We start from the raw sequence: 26,590 nt of genomic DNA on the forward strand, positions 1-26,590 counted from the left end.
AATCCAACATTCCAGGGTAGTGAGTGGAAACGGGAAAGGCACCGATGAGATAATTTTTTCTAAAAGTTTGAATGCATGGGTCGACATTAATCGTTTCTTATCGATTTGCGCACCGCTGCAGAGATTTAAATGACAATTTACTAAAATACTGATTTACTATTCACTTAAATTTAAAAACCGTTGTTCTCCCATCGCTTTTTTTCGTCTTCCAAGTTGCCATTTCCTGTATAAATCTCAAAATTCCTTGTTGCTTGTATATTCTTAGGCCCAAATATTTATTCATTTTCAAAAATACAAGTTCTTGAGTTGCAGGTTCAAAGTCTATTCTCCAAATTTAATCATGAAGCTCACTTTTATTTGTTAATGTTTTACTGATACATTCTAAAATGATTTATTACAAGTAGTCTGGGAGCTGCTGACCACTCACCTCCAAGTACCAAGATTGAGAATAAGTATGTGCTATACCTCCAGCCACCCAAGTGACATCAACATGTAATAGGATGGTAGTCGCCATTATCTGATAATACAATAAAATATTAAATTCCTAGAAAAACAATGACTCATGGCAAAATTTTGACATTGTAGTTCTTATTTGCCACTTGCTTTTCTTTTCAGTCAATTTACACAATCTCAAAACTCCACTGAAAATGTTGGTATTATTGGCAACTGAAAGTTAGAAATCAAATGCATGTGATGGCCTGATATTCACACTAAATTTATATAAAATATGTTGACTGGCACATCAGACATTGGTAGAGGAGTTGGGCAGACACACAGAAAAGGGCACATATAACCTAACCTTCCCTTATAAGGAACAGGGGTTTATAGGTTACACACACATATACACACTTAGAGGTTGAGGATACACACAAGTGAGAACTGGATAATGAAATAAAATTAATTTATTGTTCACAGATTTGAAGATCAAACTATAAATTGTTGTCTTTCAGTATTCCTTGAGAATTATATGTGTAGGCCTATGAAAATTCACAATTTAGTTTTTGATGCTTCATAAATGGATACATTTGATACAATATATTTCCTTCTATGGATAATGAAATTGTATCATATTTAAGACTGATCTAATTTCCAGTTCCCTTTACTAAACAACTCTGCAGGTATATGATAATAATATTAAAAACACAAGTACTATATAATATTCTTTTCCATAACTCATCCTTCTCAAATAATACAACAAAAATGACATATACATCCAATTAACAGATGCTGCAATGATGATTACGATTCCTATAAGATGACAAGAAGAAACATCATAATCATTAACATCCTTGTAACAAATATGTTCAGGTATAAAACAAAAGCAATATTCCTACACTAATTTTTAGTTTTATCCAGTAAAAATCTTGCTCACCAAAAAAATATGGAGAATGGTTTGGAGGGATAGTACCATTTTCCAACTCTGCTCATATTCTTAAACTAAGTACATCTGCTTCCTTTCTTTCAAGAAGACATAAAAACACAGCCATCCTCTTGGAGTTTTACTCACAAAACCTACAAAAATGTGAGCCATTTTTAATACTAACTCACCTTACCACAAAAGACTCTACAGATCTTAATGGAAGCATTCATTATTGTAAAGTGTTATTCTATATCCTTTCAAACATGAGCGCAGTGCACAAGCAATGGGCTATCACAATATCACGTAGAATTCATTTTAACAAGAGTATGTTGTTGTGCAAACCGATTCCTGTCGAATGGCAGCAACCCGAGTAGTGGTGACATAAATCAACGATTGTAAGGCAAATCCTACTTCTGTCACTTACTCGTATTAAACGTCTAAGGCCCCTACCAACCAGGTAATTACCTGATGGGGAAACCAAACCTCAGATTTAAATAACATTACAATGGGTTAGTCTCAAGAACTAGGGCCAAACCAAACTCTCCCAAAATCAAAGCACTGTAATTATTTAGTATGTAGTGCAGATGTGTAGGGATGTCAAAATGTCTTTACACTTTTATAAAAAAAGAAATACTGACATTTCAATATGAAAGACTTTCCCCACAGAAGGTAGAGTTCCTGAAATACACAGAGTGCCCAAAAAAGATGTATACACATTATTATATTATCCTGTTATTGATCTCTACGTGTTGAGTCAGCGAGGGGAACGTAGATGGTCTGCACTTAACAGATGCCACCGCAATAGCTTTTCCCACGAATCAGACATGCAAAATGGCAAAGGGTCGATCGAGTACCCCCCACAATCAACAGATTTAACCCCACCTGACTTTTTCTTGTGGGGTTAGTTGAAGGATGTGGTATACAGAACAAAACCAGTAGTAATTTTAGTGGCTGCTTGTTAGTCAGTTGCTTACCATTGTCAACTGTGCCATGAAGCTAATGACAGTCTTTTGCACACCTACACTAGATTCACTAATTGCCAATGCTAACATATGTAATGGTTTGGTTTATTAAAATGTCTTTATTTCATTCAATGAATGTGTGTATACATCTTTTTTGAAAATTCTGTATTTATGCACTAAATTAATTTACATTTATAATCATAAATACATTCGTTACTAGTATGTCCTACATAACCGTCATTTTAAGGAAACTACATTTGTATGCATTTGAACTCTGCACATAAAATTAAGTAGGGATGAATGGTCAATGTTCCATGGTTCAGCTTTGATTATCGTCATTCAAAAGACTATATACTTTATCTGAATGGCCGCTGTTTAAATGACATATTTTTTGCAATTTTAAAATGTTGAAGTAAAAATAAGAATAATTAATTGTACCTGTATACACTTTTTAAATGATGTTATCAAAGACGAGGAACATTGAATTCTTTCTCAAATATGAAGTACTACAACTGAAAAGAAAATACCAAAACCCAGTTAATGACACAAAATATTGGTTTGCATCAGAATGACTATACTTACTACGCACTGTACATAATCAACTGGATGCTAAAAAAAATGGATGGAGATTTCATCATTTCTATAAATTACACACTAATATATGGAAGGAAAAAGTTGGTCGCAGTAGCAGAGAAAAGAAATAAAACAGTTTCTATTGGGGTACAATTTGTCATAGGATAAACAGAACATATAGTACCACTTCTTTTCAAAAGAAATTCCTACATGCAGCGTTGGTAGGATTTAATATATTTAAGAACATATTCTCATCTTTAGAGTGAGACTAGATGTTCTTCTGCCATGAAAACCTCAAATCCTCCTTAGTGAAGAATTTGATAGTGGCCTTCTGGGTTGTGACACGAGTGTAGTCTTATACGTGGTTACCACTATAGTTCGCGACTGTAATCTTGAGACTTGCGGGTTGAGGAAGGAAGGAGAGATAGCGTCAGCCTTTAAAGCTTCGGACTTCCTGCATTCCTTGCAAGTCTGTAGATTACAGTTGTGTAATGTATATGGATACACACTCGTAACCAGCTACAATATTACACAATGTCACAATCCAGAATGCTACAAACTGATATTTATGCCTAACAAAACAGAATTCGATTACAATGCCCAAGTTCGAACAGCAAGAACATATTAAAATCACTTCAACTCACAAAAAGTATCACTGTGCTTTGTAATAAATTCAAGCATTTCATAAACAAAGCCAAGAAACGCAGTAAATTATTACAGTATTGCTGAAAAGGTGTAAGTAAATTACAAACACACAAAAATATTTGCACTGACAGTGAGATACTCCTTCAGTATCTTACACTTTAGATGTCTTACTTACAGAATGTTCGCCGGAATGATGCTTTAGAACGCGCCTGTGGTTTCTGCCATGTTTACTAAACCAACGGGATTTCAACCTTGCCTCTCATCATGATACACTCTCGTTTCATGGTCACCATTTCACAAAGGAAGCAATGGAGACTGGATGCTGATCGGGAAGCCAAGGGGAACAAATAAATATCAGGAACTATACAGGAAGATTATACATACAACAGATCCAAATATCTAAGATCTAAGTGACCAATACCCCCCCTCCAAAATTCAAAATACATTCACAGCTATGTAAACACCCTTCTATATATATATCAATCAAATTGGGGTGTGTTATCAATAGCTACAAGCATATTGAGAGTCTTCTACGGTACGTGTTCTTCAGTGCTTCCAGCCTTAACTCCCAAATGACAAACAAAACAGCAGGAAAGATGATCTTCTAACTACACAAGTTGAGAGAGCAAAACTGTAGGTTTAGATGGGTTTGCTTAGACTATATGACGATCTCCACATCATATAGCTGAAGTGGAAGAATTAAACAAAAGAACAAAACAAATAAGCATATAACAAAAGTGAAACTGTGTACCCCAGAAATATATTTTTTCATATTGCTTTTTTTTCCCCCCACTTTTCCTCATCTGTCGTTGCTGCTGTCATCATGAAGTCTTGGATTTGTGCTTAAGGGCAAAGGTTGGAAACAATTTGCGTTTCTTTCGGCGGAGATCTTCGTCTGCTGTTGAGTTAGAGTCAGTGGAGTACGTCTCATCATCTGCTTGGGGCTGCTCTCGTGATGGCATATTAGTCAGCGAAGTTTTCTTAGTTGGAGTTACTCTTGCTAATGGAGAGCGTTGGGCGTCTAGACATGTTTCTGACTGAGACAACTGTGGTGGAGAAGCCTAAACACACATTCGGAACCGCCATTAATATGAACTGGCTACACAGTTGTTTATCGGGGTTGCTAGAAAATTTGTCAGGGAAATGAACCATTTTCAAACAATCTGTACACAGTGGCAGGGCACAAAATATATCAAAGAATATATATACATAAATTATGCATGTGCACAGGGTTTGAAAGGCATGATCACTTGTCCATTTCAAGACAATTCTGTGAACTGACAAAAAAGAAACAATATTAATTCGTGTTAATGAGATATAAGCAACAATTTCCTGTTAGATAAGAAACTGTAAGAAACAAAATATTTACAATAACAAAAATCATAATTGTTTACTTTATTTCATTCATTTACTTTTTTATTTTTAGTTCATTATGCTCAGTGAGAACTAAAGACTCTACAGACTTTTCAAAATGTCATGAATGAAATATAAACAATATTTTTTCAACAGTGGTCTTACTGTTTTGTTGTACCAGTAATATTTCTGTACATAACAAATAGTAGCTGATAAAAGCGGGATTTCTGAAAAGAAAAAGACAATTACAAAATCTTAAAATTCTATGTAAAATGAATATTGTAATTTGCTTACCTCTCTCTCAGTAATCGACATATTTGTATCATGACTGTATGATCGGACCATTTGCTGTTGTGGGTGTTGCTGAGATTTTGGTCCATTCTCTTCTCCCCAGCTGCAAACAAAAACATACTATCAGTAGCAAGCCTGCAGTAATGCAGTCAAAAGTTACGAGTCCACATGGAGTTACAACCCTGTAGACCAACAACAACATCTTCACTGCTGTGAGAACTTCAACCTTGCTAAAAACTAAATCTTAAAGATTAATATACTATACTTTTGTGGTTAAAAGTAAAACCATTAATTAATAAAAATAACACACCTGTCTCCAACAGTGAAATGTACATTACTGCTCAAACTGTGAGTATCCTGTGGAAAGTCATCATCCAATTCTTGTTTGCCCGTTTCGCTGCCCGATGAGTCCGCTCCTTCTTTCCAATGCAGACTCTCCAGACATCCTGAAAATATGCGTGTTCTCACTAAAATCACATCCTCTTTTCGGCATTATAAAATGCAAGTACCTTTCTATATTTTAAGAAAATACAAACCTACAATACTTTATGTATATAACTGAGCCCACTAACCACTCACTTCAAAGATCTAATAAAGCGTTTTGCCAGTGGGTGTTTTGAAGGTCCTCATGTGCGTGTTTCAAACTTAAGAGGTACATTCCAATGACATGCACTGGAAATCTGAAACCTTTCAGGCAAATGCAACACAAACACCACGCAAAAGTCACTAAAGTCAATAAATTGTCTCGATGATACAAATCAATATGGAATTCTGACATTTATATTAATACTGACTCTTTAAATTGTTCACAAACCTAATTAGACATGGTTACTTATATGTTTAATCATCAATAACTTCCTAGATTGAGCCAACTCATCCGTTCCGCTCATTTATACGTTTCTATCCTACTGGGATACTGGGAATGACCCGTTCTTCAAGTGCCTGAGCACTGCGGGTCCCAACTTTTTGATGGCTCAATCTGTAGACATTCGGTAAGACTCCTTGGACGAGGGATCGGCCCGTCACAAGGCCTCTACCTGTACACAGGACAGCACGACACAGAAAAACATCCATGACTTGAGTGAGATTCGAACCCACGGTCCCAGCGACCAAGCGGCACAAGGCCCACGCCTCAGACCGCGCGGCCACTGCGGACCCATTCTACCCTACAATCAGATAAAAAGTCTCCCCAAATTTTCAGTAATGATGTTCCTGTTCTTCTCTGTACTTCTGAAACTTCGTATCAAAGATAGACCAAGTGAGAATAGGATCGCAAAAAAGGGGCTTCTTAATTCATATTCTTCACCGAGTAGTACTAGGGTGATCAAATTAAGGAAAACAAGATGGGTAAGCCACTTAGCACATACAGGAGAGATAAGACTAAATAGAATTTAGGTTGGAAGATCTGAAGGGAAGAGACTACTAGGATGACGTAGGTGTAGATGGAGCATAACATTAAAATGGATCTTGAGGAAATGGGTTTGAGGGTGCGGACAGGATTTATCTTACTTCGATCAAGACCCAGTGCTGGGGTATTGTAAAGACAATAACAAGCCTTCAGGTTTTGTAAAAGGTGGGAAACTTATTGACTAACTACATGACTGTCAGCTTCTAAAGGACTTGGCTCCATGGAAATAGCAATTTGGAGTGACTTACTTCGATGTGAAACATGTTTCTCACATGCTGATGTCGCACATCATCAACATTCTGTGATATATATTCCCATATAAAGTGTAAGCACTTGTTTCTTCCCCCCCCCCCCCAATTAATCTGTTCTAGGGATAAGTGTACAACTTATTTAACTCAGCATGAAACAATGATTATTATATAGTTTTATACACTGATATCTGTATGCTTTAAGGTAGGAAATGGGAAGAAGTTCAGATCAACTAATACATATTTAAAACAGAAACTGACTCTCCTAAATCAATTCTTTTGTTAATATTCGGCTACAAAGGTTAAATAAATCTTTTGTTAATTACATATGCCTCCAACTTAATAAATGACAACTGCCATTCTCTGCCACTCACCTGAATTTCCATTATCCAGAAACAGAACTGACTTTGAAAAGAGAATCATCTGCATAATTAACATTTCAACCACAAAAAAGAATTGGGATGACAGCAGAAAGACACAAAAGAATACAACGGTAAAAAGACTAATGGAGATATGAGACATTACCTTAGGAGATAGGACCACAATTTTCAGACATTTTGATCCCTTCTTTAGATATATCCAAAGCATAATGATTGTTTAACAATTTAAAATTATATAAATATGACGGCTCTCTTCTGAGTTGTAGCGCCATGTAGTCAGGTAGAAGTTTACTCATGGCCACAAGAACCTTAAATCCTACTTAAAATTACACGATTAAAAGGTTTCTCTGTGTACGTAAAGGTAAAGAAATATGAAGAACAACCTTAACAATACAGATGAACAAACTATGAGGTGCGTTGAACAGTAATTCTGAAATATGACATACTCTGGACTCTAAGCAACACAAAATATGTATCTGTTAGTGAGTCCAAATGAAACTTTATGTACTGAATTTCACTTCCAGGGACTATAGCAATCTAGTGATAAGAAACCGAACTAATGCATTACAATCCGATCCACATGAAAGACAACGTGCAGTACAAAATTCACCAGATACTTAAAATATTTAAAAATTATGAGGAAGTGAAAGACCTTCCTCTGTCATTGCATGTCAGCAAACTTAAATGAACAAACTACCACTTACCACAGCCTAAGTATTATACTTTAAAATAATTTGTTGCCAGTAAAATTATGTGATTATATCAAATGGTAAATTTTATAATTACTGTATTCAGTCACTCTGTCCTCTACAATGACATAATACTACACAGGAAACATCCGTCTTCAAAATATCAACAGTCTTACCTCATGCATGTGTTCCAATGCTACGCCAGTGCAATTCCTAACAGATTACCAATACAAATATTTTTGCTCTCTGCATCCTAGATGATATATAGCCTAGGGCCGACCACTCTAGACAAATCACACATATTATTAAAAAAATATTATTATTTCTAAAGAAACCCATTACATACCAATATTAAATTTAGAAGCAAACGTATCGTTCAGAAAGATTCCGTTAGCCCCCAGTTCTCTTTTTCATTCTGCCGTTATTTTAAATACAAGAATAATTACTATTCAAAACTGTGTTATAAATTTTTAAAACGAGCTACCACACTAAAAATGTTAATTCTTCAGCTCAATGCTGAAAAAAAAAAACTGCATGAATACAGACACAAAATTTTGTTCAAATCTGCACAGCACTTTCCAACTGCAACAATAACTCTGAAATCAAACACAATCAAGTACTGCTACAACCAGTAGCAACCCTGATACTTGCAGTTTTAAGAAATTCAATTTTACCAGTATATTTCGGAAATATGGTTTTCAGTCACTCTTTATAAGTTGATAAAATTTTTAACATCTACGTATAGAGAGACATTCCAATGCCTTCACAGTGGCTTCATAATTTGTTCATTGGTGAAAGGTAAGTGACGATGTAAGCATCTTCCCTGAAAACTGTCCATTTTCTGTAGTTGGGGGCCATATTTTCAACAGTTCAAAGCCCTGCTGTCTCCAACTTCAGGCAATTAAGGGCAGAAATAAAATACTACACAGGCCTGTCAAATTAAAGCCGATAGTCAACTACAGACAACGAGAAACATACTGGGAACATATGATACAGAAATATTGTCATAAACCTTTAGAACCACAAAAAAGGGAAATCAGCTATAACTACAATTCCGAGGAACTTTACAAAAACCATCATTCAATCACACAAGCAAGCTCAAGGGCTAAAAATAGGTTGCATGCTTAAAAAGGAAAGCAAAAGCTACCATACATAAGATACGAGGAGGAGACAGGAAGAATGCAAATAAAAACAAAACACAGCAAAGCAGTGATGATCCGAAACACCAAAAAGAAAAACTGATTTTTGACTCAACAGAATTGCAGCTTTCAAGTATCATCGAATCAGTGATAGAACTGGTGTATGATCTCAATAAATCATCAAAAACAGAAAACAAGCCAGTGCATCTGCAAAGCAATTGTGTGCCGACTGTTGCCGAGTGTGCACCCAAGACAGGAAAGAAACCCGCTCCCCAAGGTTTATGGCCAGAAAGAGAAACTGTAATCATCGCAAGGATCAATGATAGTAAATTTTTGTGTGAAAATACGAAAGCAGAATTTGCTATAAATGAAACATGACTTACCACGGGCAAATCTCAACATATTATAGAAAACAAGGAAACTAAAGACATTTTATGTAATAATTTGTCCATAAATGATCCTAACTGAAACACTGCGACAATAATTCTACCGATAATCATATAAATACTTTTAACAAAATATTATGTTGCAAAGATATTCAAACTACATTCAACAGCAAGTATAACTATTGAAAACAAATTAAATCAACTATAACATGCAGCAAATGTGCTATTCATAATTACTAATCTTTCATGATACATGGGTGAACCTACAGATATAATTTTTAGCTGCAATTAATAATTACATTCAAAATTTAATGCTTGTAGAATTCTACAGATTATTCATAGCATAAATTCTGATTTACAACCACCTAATTATTGCAACAAAAACATAAACTCCATTTCCAAATACAATGTCTGCAGTTTCTGACACACTTATCCCTTTTACATATTCTTCCATCACCGTCTCCGGATCCGTGCTGCGGAACGGATCTCAAGCACCTAGCATAAAACTGAAGTACCTTAACTCCGAGACTGGACAAGTGCAAGGTCAGAGATGAAACCCAAACTTAGGTCTTAGGGGATGATAACGTCCTGCTTGGTCACGACTAACGCGCATCACAGGGTAGTGATAAATGAGTATGGAGCAATAATAGAATGATGATTAGCAGAGGGAAAGTAAAAAACTCTGAGAAGAATCTGCTCCAGTGCCACTACAAATCTAACTTTCAGTTACCCAGAACTGAACCTGGGTCTGCCTAGTGAGAAGCCAGCATGTAGCACGACCCCAACCACCTTATTCATACGCAAATTTAAATATCTACAGACCAGTATCGTGAACACCTTTCATTTTGGTGCATTCGGAAAATCTATACTCTACTGTAACGGTCAGACTGCATGAATAAAATATTAGTGTAATTCATAAAGAAACATTATAATTGCAGATCACAGTACAGAAGTAGCACCCACTTTGTTCTTGCTCATTATATGTCATAATATTAAAAAGTATGTACTGGTTAAGAAAACAGCACACATCTGCAATGAAAGTACAGGTCCTCCGTACACACCTGTTAACAACTGTATTATCATCATGTATGACGGTAATAATGAAGGACTAATATGTTAAAATCTCTTAATTTGTTCATCCTGTTTTGATAATTACTTTGACATTAAAAACCTTTCAAAGATTGTAGTTTAATTTGTCTTTTGCAGCGTGTTATAGGTATTACACTTATGCCAGAAGAGTTATTTTAAATAAAAAATAAACAAAGATGGGTTATATAAAACTGAACAGTGCAGTCTGCTTGCAATGGTGTTAATAGTATTTTATGAATAAATTTGTTTCAGTATCCCTGAAATCTTATTTCAGGCTGGTTGGCATTTATGTTGTAAACCAACATGAAACAAAAACACTAAAACTATAACATAAAAAATAATAAGTATCACATCCACTTTTCCAGTCTATAAAGAATTTGGTGGATTAAAAACAGAGCTACTGTCAACAAAGCTGAAAAGTTTGATAAATTACAAAATTCACATACCAATAAATAATTTAAATAAAATACATATGTATTGCCATTTGTGTCCCTTTCAAATTTGCAAGCAGAATGAGTAACATAATTAACAAAAACAACCCAACAGATTTAATGTGTATTTCATACACATCTGTCAAGAAAAATGAATGCAATCTTATGCTACAACAGCCATGAGATTCAAATCTCTCTGCAATTACAGTAAACTCTCATTTTCATGAACATCAGTATAACATAAATGCTGATAATAGCTTTCTTTGAATATATATCTGCAGTCAGCAAAACTATATAATACAGACTTCAGTTTAAGAAACACTACAATATATTTCTTTCTACCTATAGCTTATATACCTAAATGAGACCATAAAATAATGAAGCAGTCGGATCCGTCTCCTGACGAAGAAAAATTCTTGTATGGTTTTTCTTAATATATAATAATTTTCTAGTATCAGGCATATTATTTTCTGATTTTTTAGTTTTCTGGTTAAAGCACTGCAAATTTATTTTATACACCTATAAAGAAAACTTAAAATAACTTAATTTGAGTATTTTTCCTATGTACGAAGAAGATGACTGGCTGCCGTCTGGGTTATTGCACTGTGTAGTCTGACACACCTTTACCAACATTCCGGAGGAAGCAAGCACCTCTACAACATCAGTAAACTTCTACCAGATTACGTGGTGCAACAACCCAGAATGCAGTCATATTCACACTCGCTGCCATGAAAACCTAAAATCTCCTATCTTCCCACGTGGCGATTCAGTGGTACGTAGCTATCAATTCTCACAGATTACCCTCAACTTTATATACACCTGTAAATAAGCCCACCGGTCTGCAGAACTGCTCGTCTACATCATAATATTTTCTTTTAAACAAACTATCAGTTTAATGACCAATCACAAACAGTTTGTTACAACAAGAGTTTACTGTATACATTCTTAAATCTGCATGTAGAGTACTACATTATAAGCATCACTGAAATAGTACTTATAAGTAAATAGCATGCTCAACTATCCTATAAAGTAACTTAAAGACTGGCAAAGCCGAAGAATACACAATTAGTACAACTGACTTCTGCTCTAAGAAATATAATTAACATGCAACTACACAACAGAATGAAGGCTAATTATTAGGGCTGTGTCAATGAACTGTTACAATTAAAATTCAATTTTCCACTGGTTAATTGGCTGAACATGTGAACTGTTTAGAAAGACTACAGTATTTATTAAAACCGCGTGAAGTCAAAAAACCGTAAATAAAATTACATACAAGATGGCTTGCTAATTCAGACATCTAAGCGATACAAGAAAATGACTCATACTTTTTGGAAGGATTTCTATTCAACTGACACTTCATTAACTTGACGTTTCAAGCCATATTTGTTATTTAAACTGCATCTTCTTGAATCAATTCATACGCAGTAATAAATTCACTGAACACAGTTTGTAATTAGTCATGATCAAAATATATGCATTGTATGTATTCCATATGAAGGTCAATTATAAATAAAGTCTCTATTTACATGAGAAATGCAAAAGTGTCTAGTTGCTCTAACCACGCACACAAGATTTTCAAAATGGACACTTTTTAAGCTATGGTAGTCAGTCTCCTTTCATTACAATAGAGCATTCAGTCATTTTTATTATTTTATCTAACTTTGATATGGTACATTTCATAAATATGGGCTTTTAAACCCTCACTGTGGTGGGTCTTTAGACACTTGTACAATATTCCATTCCTGTACATTTCAAAACCATGTTCTTACGCTTACAAAAATGTATCACACTATGACTGCCATCTGTTATGATCAACCTAAACTACAGCAATATAAACTGACAATGAAGAAAGATCAATATTACAGTACGCTGTACCCTTGTGGCATTGTTCCTCCCACAACAGTACAAAGGATTAATAAACTAAACGCACACCTTAATGGAAGTGAGAAATTTTGATGCTATCTTGATATCTGCAGGATTGTGGATGTAATCTTCACGAAAAGAGCCGTTCTAATTGCAAGATGGCCCTATAAAGCGTGTAAGTATTCACACTCTACAGTAAACAAGCAAGTTCTTTCAATCTACTTTTAATAATAACCTTGTACTTTCAATGATTAAAACAAATATTATTTCAGACATAAATAATTACTTTAAATCAAGAGACTCCAAAATTGAAAGAAAAATGAAAAACACATAAATTTAACAGGAAATAATGCCAAACAAATAAGAAAGGAAAATCAAATCATGCACAATTCTGATCAGTTTTAATCAATACACAACCCCATCATAAATTTAGCTCTACAAGGCACTTACAAATTGCTACTATATTAATGGATCACTAGTTTACATATACCATAAAAATGAGTGTGTTAGTTCTCATTATTTGAAAAAAACATCCATATTTTCTGTAAATACCTTCACAATTTTAACACCATCATTTTTGTTAGACATTTTCTTACTTTTAACATCCAGAACTTCATTGAGTTTGGATTAAATGTTACAAAAATTACATATTCAGTTCTAATACATGTATAGTACACACTTATAAAAATATATGCATATATGTTGTATAATTACAAAATTTCTGTAATAAACATAAATTCTAGTTGCACGATAAAGTACCCTAGGGCCCAGTAATTAGATATGAAAGCAGCAGTTCAATTTTGAGACCCAAGATGGATATGTGTTCTATTTATATGGGCACAGTAAAAATTCTTTGTAACAAATGACTACCATACAACAAAGAACTGAAGGGTTCCAGTGAGACAGAACATTTATATACTATAAGATTTTAAACTTTTACAGTAACTGAATACAATTAATTCCTAAGAAATCAGCTGTGTCAATCAGAAATGAATTTCTAACACATCAGAGACAGTCACCGTCTCCACTAACAGGGACTGGCGTGACAATAAACATAACAATCAGCTGCGTCACTCAACGCATCGTCGTCCGACGACGAAGAAAGACACTGTCTCTGAAAGACTGGAAACACATTCCATCCAGACATGGCAGATCGCTCTATAAGATTTCACGGCACATTTATACAGGCCGTCACATTTCCAATTATACTGTAGTTTAAAAAAATTTGGTTCTCCTACATTTTATTACACGATTTATCCTTCAGGTCTACATTATTGAAACATGGAAGAAAATTTTGACATAAAAGATACGAGGAGCTATGAAACATTAAGAAAATTATCTTTATTTGTATTATTAGCAGAAATAAATTCAGTTAAAGGCGTTATATATGACTTGCAATGCTTTATTAGGTGCATATTATACACTTCAGTGTCCTCAGACCTATTATTTTTAACACTCATAATTAGGCCTCTTTATAACATGGAAGAAATTACGTTAAAGTACATACAAAGTACACAACCAATTTTTATGGCTACTAGAAGTCCATCAGGTGATGCCACTACAATAATGAACCAACCACAGTATTTTTCATATTTGAAAAGCCATAGGCTTCTGACTTGCAACATATTTTGAAATCAACTTCATGTGGCTTCAAATATAACTGCAAGTGAGAAAAAGTATCTTCTCTTTCTACAGAAGGGGAAAATTTAAATACAGGTAGGCCCCGCTTTACAACGCTTCATTTTACACTGTTTCACATTAACGCCCTTTTAAAATAATAATGGAAAAAAAACAAATATAGAAAGAAAATTTTAAATTGCAAGCATAAACACAGCACAGAAAGTGGGTACCTAGGAGGAGCTAGTGTCGGCGTCAGTCGTTTCTCCTCGTCCGCCAGTACAATACATTATAATCCTTCCGCGATTTACGCTGCTTCAGCTGAGGAGGTGAAACGTAACCCCGGCGTAAATCGGGGCCAGACAAAGTCCAAAAATCCATATATCGTGGAAGAATATAAAATGTGTCTACCACTGGTAAAGCCAGATTTTTGCAAATCCAACACGGACATACAAGTAGCCTCACTTCATAACAGAAATGATTAATTTCTTTTCACCTCTGTACACATGGTTAAAACACGTCTACTGTGAAACATTAGCCGAACAAGTAGGAATGTGGACAAATGGTGACATGAGACATGTAAGTGGCATCGCCTACAGACAAGAACTACTGCATGCTTAAAACTCAAAAGTGTCCTGTGAGTCGTCATCCACCGAGTGTGACTTACCTGCAGAAGGTGAGTAGATCGAGCTTGTGTCATCATCAAGGTCATCTTGACTGCTGCTCATACGACCTACGCAAGACAAGCAAGTGCAAACACTTCGAGAAAACCCACAAATATCCGTTCCCCATGCTTACTTGACGCCTTCTGTTCAGAACCGTGTAGTGTGGTGAGATGTTAGAAGTTAAAATTAAGTTTCTAAAATATAAAGTGAAGCTTTCGCAGTAACTGAAGCTGATGATAGACTCCCGGGTTACAAGCCGTGTCAAGTGGCCGAACGGTAAATAAACCATATCCTCTGCCAATCTCTGCTCTCATCCTCGGGGCTCTTGTAACCCAGGAGTCTTTCATCAAGTTTCTAAAAAAGATATCTGTCTTCTGGGTTATTGCGCTGTGTAGTCTGGTCGATGTTAACCAACGTTTCAGAGGTCATACTGCCTCCGTCATCAGGGCGATCGCCCTGATGACGGAGGCAGTATGACCTCTGAAACGTTGGTTAACATCGACCAGACTACACAGCGCAATAACCCAGAAGACGGATATCTTCATACTCACCGCTGTGAGAACCTCAAGTCTTACAAGTTTCTAAAAGTTAACGAAAAATTAACCAATGTTCTGACTGACGAGAAACAGACTTAGCAATTTTAAACTCTCTTCCGCATGTGAAATACATATATACATACATACATTACATGAAGCATTATATTACATCTTATGTATTTCTTTAACCCAAATGATATGTACACTGGTAAGTCAAAAACTTCAGTGTATACCAATTAACATGACAAAATGTGAACACATCTTTTCTTGAATTAACATTTGTTGTCCTAGTACCAAAAAATCATGTCTTACAGGCGAGTAGGAGGCCATGGTGATAACATGACATTATATCTGGTACAGAAGACATAAAATGCTTAAAGGTGAGAGAGAACAATGTTTGACATTTACATTAACACAATACAACGATACAAGGTTGTAAGTTTACAACACAATTTATATTCAGAACAAAATAGAACACAGCACTGCTCAATAACAGTAAACGGCTATTTGGAAATTACCTATGAAGACGTTCTTTAAACATCCTTACTCTTTCTTTATTTTTACTGAGTGAAATGAGATGAAGTTTGTGGGAGTAAAAAAAAAAAAATAGTCACAGCACACAACACAACCATGTCCAGACTGGTTGAAGAAAAATCATCACGAGAAATAGCGGGATTGGAATGCGTCACAATTCCGTAGCTCATCCAAGCCAATTCAAAACATTCGTCACTCCGACATACACATAAATAAAGATGGAACTCACCTCTCATAGTTCCTCTCCCATTTGCTGTCCCTCTATACAAGACAGATTCCAAATATTGCAAGCCACTGTTGTTGATAATGTTGAAACCACATAATAATTCTATTTGTTTCCAGCGATGTACTCTCTCCTGGAGCTCCTGGGTAACTTCATTCAACGAAGTCCTGGACAATCACACAAGTAATTATTTGAATGAAGCCTTCCTATTTTATAAATCATTTCAGGTTTAGGCACAGTGTAGACTCACTGGTAGATGCCAATATTTCAGAGAAACATACTGTCTGCATCATGTCAAAACCCAGAAAAACAGCATCATCATTCTCACCACTGCGGAAACTTCAAATCTAAAGTTCTCTTCCTTTTTAAATAATAAAAAAAAAAAATACATCTGATAATTACTTGTGTGTTAACGGCACACACATAACTCAAGAAAATACTTCTATAATACTGGGGATACTTCGACGACCCGTTCTTCAAGTGCCTGAGCACTGCGGATCCCAACTTTTTCGTTGGCTTGATCTATAGACAGTTGGTAGGACTCCTTGGACGAGGGATCGGCCCGTCGCAAGGCCTCTACATGTACGCAGGACAGCACGACACAGAAAGACGCGGACAGACATCCATGGCTTGAGTGGGATTCGAACCCACGGTCCCAGTGACCAAGCGGCACAAGGTCCACGTATCAGACTGCGCGGCCACTGCGGACCCCACTCCTATAATACTGTTACCAAAACTTTAATTTCACTAGAATAAAATTTCACGTAAGTACTGACTGAATTGGAATGATATTCATTTTGCAGTGGCTCTAGGCAAAACTTATGTTTCTGTCTGATTTGGTCAATCCTTACCTTGCTTCAACTATGCTTCTATCCACATCATCTATTGACTTCCCGTGCGTAGATACAAACGCGCCAACTAGACTCGACCTTTTCTTCCTAAGCTTTTCACACTGTTAGCAATAAGAACCAAAACACATTTCAGTAATTGGAGCGCTCAAGTAACATTAAAATATCCTTCAACAACTGAAACTAATTCTACATTCAATGTCTCCAGATAACTGTTAATTGTTCCACCTTCACGGTACAGTGAGGGTTGGTAAAAATTTAACATGTCACATTTATGAATTATGTGGACAGACAATTTTCATAAACTATACGTAAAGAATGCAACCAAACTTTAAATCAAAAACTTCTGGAGGGAAGTGCGTGAATTATGCGACAAAGTAAAGCACATCATTCGATCTATTCCTATCCTAACATTTTTACATGCAGTACTTTCTGAAAATCAACAGATGTACCGCTTCACGAGCCTGCTGCAGCTGTTTCTCCGCTGAATTTTTTTTCTTGATATATGCCTTGTTCTCAACTTCATGTGTGAGTTGAAGCCACTGCTGAAGCCCAACTGGCGGAGACCAACAGCGATCTTCCAGTTCTCCTTCTGCCCTTTGCAATTCACCACGCAGCATCTGACATCAATATGCACACATTAGTTTACCAATACTGTCACAGCAACACGATATAAACAATGTTGGTACCATGTTTCTGCGACTGAATGTCACAGTCAAGTTGCTAGCACTCCTGGTTCACATCTTGGAAATCCTGGGTTCAAATCTCAGCCCACAGACTAGATATACTGACTGAGGTTTTCCCCCGTCCCTCTAAGAACGTCCGAAATTCCATTAGAACATAAACACGATTGATGATACATGCCTCTATTTCAGCTTTGAGTTGGGAGACTTCGAGGTCCGAATACGAGGTGTGGAGATCAGTTTGGTCACTCCCCTGCTGCTGCAGCTGCCTCTCCAAGTTCTGCTTTTCTGACGTTACACATGCCTGTTCCAATCTAGCTCGCTCCAGCTCTTTCTGGAACAAAATCAACAGAATATTTAATACCCAAGCTAACTTCATTTACAGTAGCAGTCTAAAAAGCCATCTTAAAATAAAATTATACCTCAATCACGCTAAACCCTCTGTAATAACATCACAAATTTTTAGCTTGAAGAATTTCACAAACCGTTTCCTTCACCCGCCATCAAAAACACCGGCAATAAAGGATAATACTTCTTACTTGTAACTGGTCTAGGGCTAGTTCTGCTTTGTGAAGACTTTCCATGTCCTTCATCATACGCCGTAGATGCCGGCGTGAATTCTTGTTTTGCCGATACGCATACCAGCAACCAATGAGTGCACCCAGGAGTAAAGTAACCAGAACCAGATCTTTCATGTGATGACTATAATCTGAAAGGATTAGTTTAAGACTGCATAAAAACGATTTATAATACGAGCCATACACCCTAGCATGTAGCGATATCCCCTTTTTCTTTCACTCTCTGAACCATTTACAAACCGCACTTTTGACTTTCAAACAAATAAAACACATGTACACATCTTAGGCTGAGATTCTACTGTGGCATCTTCCGGGACTGTGACACAAGACCAGCGCAGTCACATGCATAGCTTTGCCTCGACATTTAACGCAACTCATCTGCTTCAATTCGCTATTACATTTGTGGAGAAAGCAATGAGTAAAAAGTCTAACGTTCATCAAATCTGTGTACACGTGTGATCTTTATTTCATTTCTCACCTATTTTACATTTATTTTACCACGTTTTCCTTTTCCACTGACCTTACCTTTCGGTGGTCCAAATAGCACAATATCCATAGCCTTTAGGGCTATTTTCTGCTTATGAATTGGATCTTTGATGCCAAGGATATTGTTCAAATAGTGCATGTTGTTCACTGCGAGCCTAGAACAAATACACTGTGTAATATTTCCAGCCCTTAGCATGAAACTTCCATAATATTTCATTTACAGACCAGACTAAAATCACAAAGTTTGCAGATCATCAATGCCCGAAGAAACATAATGCAATCCCACTGACTTTATAATATAATTGCTCAGGCTACATCACGCGCACCTATATCACGAGATTCGGCCTTCAAAGACGCGACAGTCAAAAACGAGAGCTGTCAAAGTTAAAACACATTTTATCATTTTATAACCTCAATGACAATTTTTTAGGTTGCAGTGCAAATGAAGTTCATATTCATGGAAAACCAAATATATTTAAACGGTTCTGTGGAACTATAAAACTCACAATACTATGAGAAACACAAAAGCAAACCTTATTTAATTCTACACAGTAACAGCCATACCTAGGCTTTATCTTCTTCTTTTTCCGGTTTAACAATGTTTATAAATTTTCCGGTACCCTTTTACGGGTCCCCAACTTTTTTTAGTTGGCTTGATCTGTGGACATTCGGTAGGACTCCTTGGACGAGGGATCGGCTTTATATAAACCCAAATGTCAGGCATGAATGAAAGAATAAATGAGAACAGTAATGGCAGAAAATGATTTCCTCAAAGCAAAGCAGTTGCGGGATACAGAATGACAGACCACAGAAGAACTGACAATAATAAATACGAACACATCAAAAGAAACAGAGGAAGATGTGTAAAGAATATCTGAAAACTGGATCGGCTCTATAAATTTTAACTTAAAGGTAGAAGATGCCTGACAAAATGATGGACAAAACAGTTTTAATCCTTTTACTGGAACAGGACAAAAGGTTAAGTCGCGGCGGTGATGATGATGATGATGACGGCAACTGATTTTCAAACTGATATGACAGTAAAGATAACCTTGGTAGTGTTGCTCCAGTCACTTGATGCTGAATAAAACTTGGAATGTACTGTGGCAATTCGACATTTGTAGCCAACCATTCTGAGGTCTGCTCAACAGTCCAATTGTGAACCTGAAAGTAAGTAAAATACGACAATCTTAAAACTAACTGAATTAATTTCCCAGATGCCACTGATGATGACCTCTTGAGGTTGAAACGCGTATGGCAATAGTGTCTTTTTATAGTGTTAATAGTTGTTTGTTTACTTATTTTATATTAAAATACGACAGTTACATGTCAATCGCACATAACTGTCCAACCAGGAAACAGATGTGAAACATTTTCAAACTTATGTCTACATAGTGCCAATATGAATCCAAAGGTGCACCATTATACTAATCCACTTACGAGAAACATACAACGTGATTATACTCTACTCAACGTCGTAAGAATTGAGATTCTCACATTGATTAGTAAGAAGACAGCTGTCTTCTGGGATGTCACACCATGCAGTCTGCTAGATAATTTCAGAAGAGCTTAAAGTCTCAATCATCAGGGTAGCTCATTATCCTGATGATGGAGGTAGTAAGCTCCTCTGAAACATCAGTCGATATCTACTAGAGCACATGGTACAATATACCACAATATGCAAAATTCTGACACTAAGAATCACCGAAACTTTAATGACACTGCAATTTCCCTGGGCTACTATTATTAATATTTGCTAGTAATTACAGCACTATGTATGAGTTATGTGATTTATTAAGCACCAATAGCACAGAACTCACCAACCACAGTTACCTACAATATTAATTATATCTTATTTTGAAGCAATGAGTTAGCAGAATTCAAACTGAATAAAGACGCTGAACAAATAACATTACATAATCAAGTTTTTTTTAGAAGGGTCCATGATTATAAATGTAAACAGAGTTAATTCAATCATATGGTTCTGATGGTGGTCTGTATGGACGCTAATATACGTCCTGTAACAACACAAAGAACCATATTCTTCATCCAGTTCTGAAACACTATCACCTCACCTCATGTTGAATACTAATAACTATGTGAGGTTGTTATGCAACAAACGGCGAGACTTTTACGGGTCGTTACTTCATTATGCAAGAGCCACGAATTCCCAGCAAAAATAATAGCAATGCCAAAGTCAAAGACGTGACATAAGACGAAGAAAAGAGTTGGTCATACGAAATTAAAATCAAGTTTATTCAGTGGTATGTAAATAAACACATTTCAAGACTATCAATGTGTTAAGGTTGGTATACTGTAACACTAAAACACAATAATAATAGTAATGATCAGAGCGGAGAGGAAAAAGGAATATTCTTTTTAAGTTTCTCACTCTCATATATGTCTGAATATGCCTACAGTAGCTTGCTCCAAGAGGAAACTAAAATATTGTATGTGACTAAAGCCATATTAATTCCTTTCATATTTTAAAATTTACTACCATCTGTCTTGAAATACTCAAAACAGAATAACTATACACAATACTCAGAAGGATAATAACTTGTAATTTATCTATTTTCAATGGTTCAGTGCAATATCTCAGTAAATTTTTCCCTCTGTCAATAACCAACATTACAACTACAAACAATTTCTGTATATTTTTATGTATCAAACAGATACATACACCATATTTTTTATCATTTTTTCTGTCTGAGTTACTATTCAGTGGATGTAAAGGGCAAGATTCAAAGAAATTTCATCCAGGATTTGAATCTATGCAAGTTTTGAAGGATTTTAAAATTTTGTATATTTAATCATTACCTACAACCTTTGTTAGAAATATAATTTTTTTTTCTGGGTGACTGAAACTTAAATCGTAAATGGGTAAGAAAATTTAGTGATACTACCCCATGTCAATTTAAAAAAAAATAACAGAACTTAAAACTTCTATAGATTCAATGCATATAGGTCACTTTCACAAATAGTGTGAAATACAATTTACAAAATCAAATTCTCTTTAATTTCTGTTTACAGAGTTTATGACCTATTAGCAGCTCAAAGACAGATGTAGATAATGTTCAAAACACAAATCAGTTTAATAAAAAACAGAATTCATAATACTTCTACAAAAATCATTACTGATCTATCTTCTGGAGTATAAATACTTGCTTTAAATAAATATCTTATATTTGTGTAAATGATTCAATGGATGGGACATATTATTGTGTAGCAGACACGTGTACATGAACCGTGTCACAAGAGCCAGCTGTACACTGCCTTTTAAATACCATGCTATGTCACTAAACCATCAATTAATATGTCCCTGCTGTGACATGCCAGTTTTAATGAACCTAAATTGAGATTTGTGCAGAGAGACATGTACTCGCATTGACTTTAACATGATAAAGACTGATGCACACGCACGTCAAATGTGCACGGAGAACTTGAGGATGAACCAAAGACATTTAATCAATTTGAAAATGCCTACATTTTACTGAACAGATTCTAATCAACCACAAAAGTGTCTTTCCCAAAAGTACAGTCAGATAAGAAAACAGAAGATAAACCAATTTGTGGTTTATTTAATACTGCTGAAGTAGCTCAGACTATACAGTACCAAACGATAAGAAGGCTAATGAACCGTAAAAAATATTGAAGGAAGCAATCAAGGCCTAAGAATACAAATTATAATACTCTCAGCATGTATTTTTCTCAATTCCCTTGTTAATCTTCCTTAGCTCCAAATATTCCTACCAGAATATTTTTTAATCTGGTCCCAACAAACCTTTAAACAAAAACAATCTTTACAAAATAAACTCTCAGTATATAAATTACTTTCATACCCAAGTGCACATGCTAGTACATGACAGCCAATCACTGTAATTTTTCTACCTTCAATATATTCTTTATTCGTGCCTTATTATTTAATGCCACGTTCAATAGGTGATGGGATAATTTTAGTTACTATCCTGGCTTGTGCCTGGACGGACTGAGGAAAACCATGAAAAATTCAGTGTGGGATAGGTATTCTCCAAGTCAAGACTTGAACCAAGGGCCTGCTAACTACAAAGCATGTTAAAAGTTATTCTATACCTGAAACTGAAAAAATACCTTAATCAACAGCATTACTATAAATAAATAAAAGACTGTACAGAGAAAAGTCACATAAACTACAGAGACCTTCAGAATTAAAATACCTCTGATCGTATCCAGGCCTCCCACAGCTCCCGAACTGAGATGTGCATGTCATCGTTACGATGGAAGGCTCTCTGTCTCCTCTCAAACCCTTCTTCAAATTTGAGTTCCTCTCGCAGGAACTTGACAAAGAACAATACCATTTCAGTACAACACACTAAACTTACTTAGGATACTCAGGCGACCCATTCTTCAATGCCTCAAGCATCTGCGGGTCCCAACTTTCATTGGCCTCGATCTATTAGACAGTTGGTAGGACTCCTCGGACGAGTGATCAGCCCGTCGCAAGGCCTCTACCTGTACGCAGGACAGCACAACACAGAAAGACGCAGACAAACATCTGTGCCTCGAGTGGGATTCAAACCCACAGTCCCAGTGACCAAGCGGTACAAGGCCCACGCCTCAGACCACTAAACACAATGGTAAATCTCTAAAATATATGATATACAGGTGCTGCTTCAACATTGCTACTAAAAATATGAACAATCTATATCACTATAACATTTATGAGGCAAATGTTTCTATTAGACTGAGGTGTAGATGCGAGGAAAATACTGAGATAAATCTTAAGCAAATAAGGTGCGGAATTAATTCAACTGGCTCAGGACAGGGACCAGTGGTGATCTCTTGTAAACACATAATGAATCTTTGGGTGCCATAAAGGCAAAGAATAACCACTGGCTTCTCAAGAAGGACTCTGTTCCATGCAGGTAGTTAACGTTCAAAACTCATTTGCTACATTAATATTTTATTATGTCCAGAATGTGATATTACCTATCACAATCACATTTTTCAACAATTTGAGCATGTATATTTACATTAATTATCATATGAATCACACTGTAAATGTTAATATCTCTTACAATGAAACTGTTTAAATAACAAGAACTTTCAAAGAAGCAGTCTGAAGTACACAGCTGTGTACACTTCAAGGGTGAATGGGAATGCAGAACTGAAGCACATGAAGTAGACAGCATAAATGCCCTCGACTAATGGGTAATTATGCAAAGAAGATATGCAGAGAGAGACAGACAGAAGCAGAGCACTTACTTGCATAACATGCTTAGAAAGTAACAACTTAGTATAACACAAAGTAATGTATTACAGAAACAAAGTTCCTTTAAGCACATGTACTCAGATCAGTACTCAGTTATTTAATTCGTATTGTTTCATATTCTTAAATCTCACAATTTTGTTACAAGCCTTACATAATCAATATATGTTTTATGTTTATCTGGGAGACAGTGGAATATAATGATCTCTACTTTATGATGCCCCTTAGCCAGCCCAAGACTACCCGGGGGGGGATACTGTGGAAAGCAAAACAATGGGCTCCAAGAGACGAGGTAGTGGTCGAGTATCTATACATCCAATAGAAAACATTAGCCACTTTGGGAATGAATATCTCAGAATATTTCAAAAATTTTTTAGTAATGTCATATGCATCGGACGGCTATTTTCCAACCAATCACAGATCAAAAACAACTGATGCCAGCTACCCATCCAATCTGCAGTCAAACAGGAGACAGCACTACCACTAATTACCAATTAGACATTAAGACTAATGATTAATTCATCTAAAATATTAGTGTCGACGCACATGCCAACCTCATGACCAGTCACTATGCAACATGTTCTTTGGTTGTTGTCTCTTACCTTCTAAACTTTAGTTAGACGTCTCATGTATATCTGTGAAATATAATAGTTAAAATCCTTGTGTGGTTATGTGGCCAAATCAAAATGGTAACCATCCAGTTTTAAAAGTAATCTTCCTGGAAACAGAAACCTATCACTGGCACCAATAGTGGCTTAACCTACCTTTAAACTTCATCCTTAAGAGCCACTTTTGTATTATCCTTCCAACTCCTCAGTCTTCCAAAAAATGTTAAGGCAAAAATAAATAAATATGATTTCACCTGAAGTACAATTCTGGATGTGTGACTAGTCACATTACTTAAAAAAACTCTTGCGGTTAGTGTGACTGCCTACTTTCCTGTCACAGTAAAAAACTTATAAATTCAAAATAACTAATGGCAATGATGTGTAAGGAATCACAAAACCTTTGCATTGGTAATTCAAGACTGTAGGAAATACACTGCTATACTGTTCCACAGCAGAACATCTTAAACCAGCTTAATGCAGTTTCATAGGGAGAAGAAAAAGAAAGTGGGAAAAAAGCCATTAACATGACAAGTGTGTGGATTTATCAACTTCCTCTCGTGTTTTCACATAAATTTAATGTTACGTATTTTATTTCTGTTTCAATTTTTGAATGAATATATGGATGCACTGATAAAACTTTAATAAGTACACAGAAACAGGTGAATGCAACACAAACCAGATTAGTTCTTTCTCTGCATTACAGCCTACCAGCACCACTACTTTGTACTGATAAGAACATGATGGTAATAAGCATGCAAACAAACAAAAAATCCACATTCCTTTACCTCATCTGTTTCTGACAGATCGACATTGCCATTTGCATCATCATCCAGTTGCCGGTGGAGGGACTTTATAGCTTCTAAACCAATTCGATCTTGTGAGGTTTGCGCCAAGCAAGCATCATCATTGCAACCATCTCCAATACCTTGTAATGAAGAACAGGTGATGCTACACAGATGATGCATAGCACAGACAAATGTTGCACTAATTACTTATAATTAACGTAATCCCACAAAACACATACTTCTGTACAAGGTAGCAATTAAACTTAAATTAGAATGGCAACCTTCCTTTACCTGTCTCAAAATGACCTGATGATTGTGATATATCTCCCAGGTTTGACTGAGAAGCTGACCTGGACATAACATTACTACTAGAATAAGTGGGTCTAACAGTCTTCTCTTGCTGGAATTCCTGAGATTTTCCCGTGTCACTATTCCCAGTACACCAGTAAGTTCCGAGAAGGGATAAAATTATAACAGTCTTTAAAATTGTGTGCATTGTACCAGCAACAGCACGTTGTAAAAAAAATCTTTTTTTTATAATATTCACTAACGAAGAATAGCACGCCGTTGATGTAAATTCATTCCTCTTCTTTGGCACTGAAGAAATTTCTATTAAATTCAGTGGTTAAATACGACGCTCTGTGGAGAATAAAAATAATGTTACAAGTTTACACTTCAAGGCTGATGGATGCTCGAAGCCGAGTTGATGAAACCGTAATTCAGAAAGGACTAATTAGAAAGTAGCTTTATTTATAAATACATACAAACTACGATACTGATCTATATCGCTTTTGCCGATACATAAACAGTCCTCCAAAGCGTGTCTACAAGTGTATATCAAACGCAGCGGAGCTCTAGCTTACACAAATACAGAAGTATTAACCACATTATCTTTACCCAACTGTTACTACAAATGACAACCTAAATTACGTAATAGATTTAACACCATAACTCACTAA

At 35.9% G+C, this 26,590-nt stretch overlaps 1 protein-coding gene across 4 annotated transcripts; it reads right to left on the bottom strand.

Annotated features, from left to right (window-relative positions):
• Nucleotides 1–884: 884 nt before the first annotated feature.
• Stim (stromal interaction molecule) lies at nucleotides 885–26,562 on the bottom strand. 4 transcript variants are annotated; one of them, XM_022072109.2, is made up of 15 exons: nucleotides 26,396–26,562; nucleotides 25,923–26,270; nucleotides 25,632–25,771; nucleotides 23,187–23,306; nucleotides 20,042–20,154; nucleotides 19,030–19,145; nucleotides 18,466–18,635; nucleotides 18,108–18,260; nucleotides 17,696–17,863; nucleotides 17,247–17,347; nucleotides 16,402–16,562; nucleotides 15,105–15,170; nucleotides 5,495–5,630; nucleotides 5,188–5,287; nucleotides 885–4,601 (listed from the first exon to the last, which is right to left on the bottom strand). In XM_022072109.2, the coding sequence occupies exons 2-15, from the start codon at nucleotides 26,125–26,127 to the stop codon at nucleotides 4,362–4,364; spliced, it is 1,989 nt and encodes a 662-aa protein (XP_021927801.1). In that variant the 5' UTR covers nucleotides 26,128–26,270; nucleotides 26,396–26,562; the 3' UTR covers nucleotides 885–4,361. The 4 variants fall into 4 exon arrangements, with proteins under 4 accessions (XP_021927801.1, XP_087202340.1, XP_087202343.1 ...); XM_087346214.1 differs by having other exon boundaries at nucleotides 26,529–26,543; XM_087346217.1 differs by having other exon boundaries at nucleotides 26,495–26,509.
• Between the last annotated feature and the right edge of the window lie 28 nt (nucleotides 26,563–26,590).

Source organism: Zootermopsis nevadensis, unplaced genomic scaffold (genome assembly GCF_977971745.1).
Source record: "Zootermopsis nevadensis isolate Lab colony 2312 unplaced genomic scaffold, Znev_1.0 Znev_ptg000001l, whole genome shotgun sequence".
In the NCBI taxonomy this organism is placed as follows: Eukaryota; Metazoa; Arthropoda; class Insecta; order Blattodea; family Termopsidae; genus Zootermopsis; species Zootermopsis nevadensis.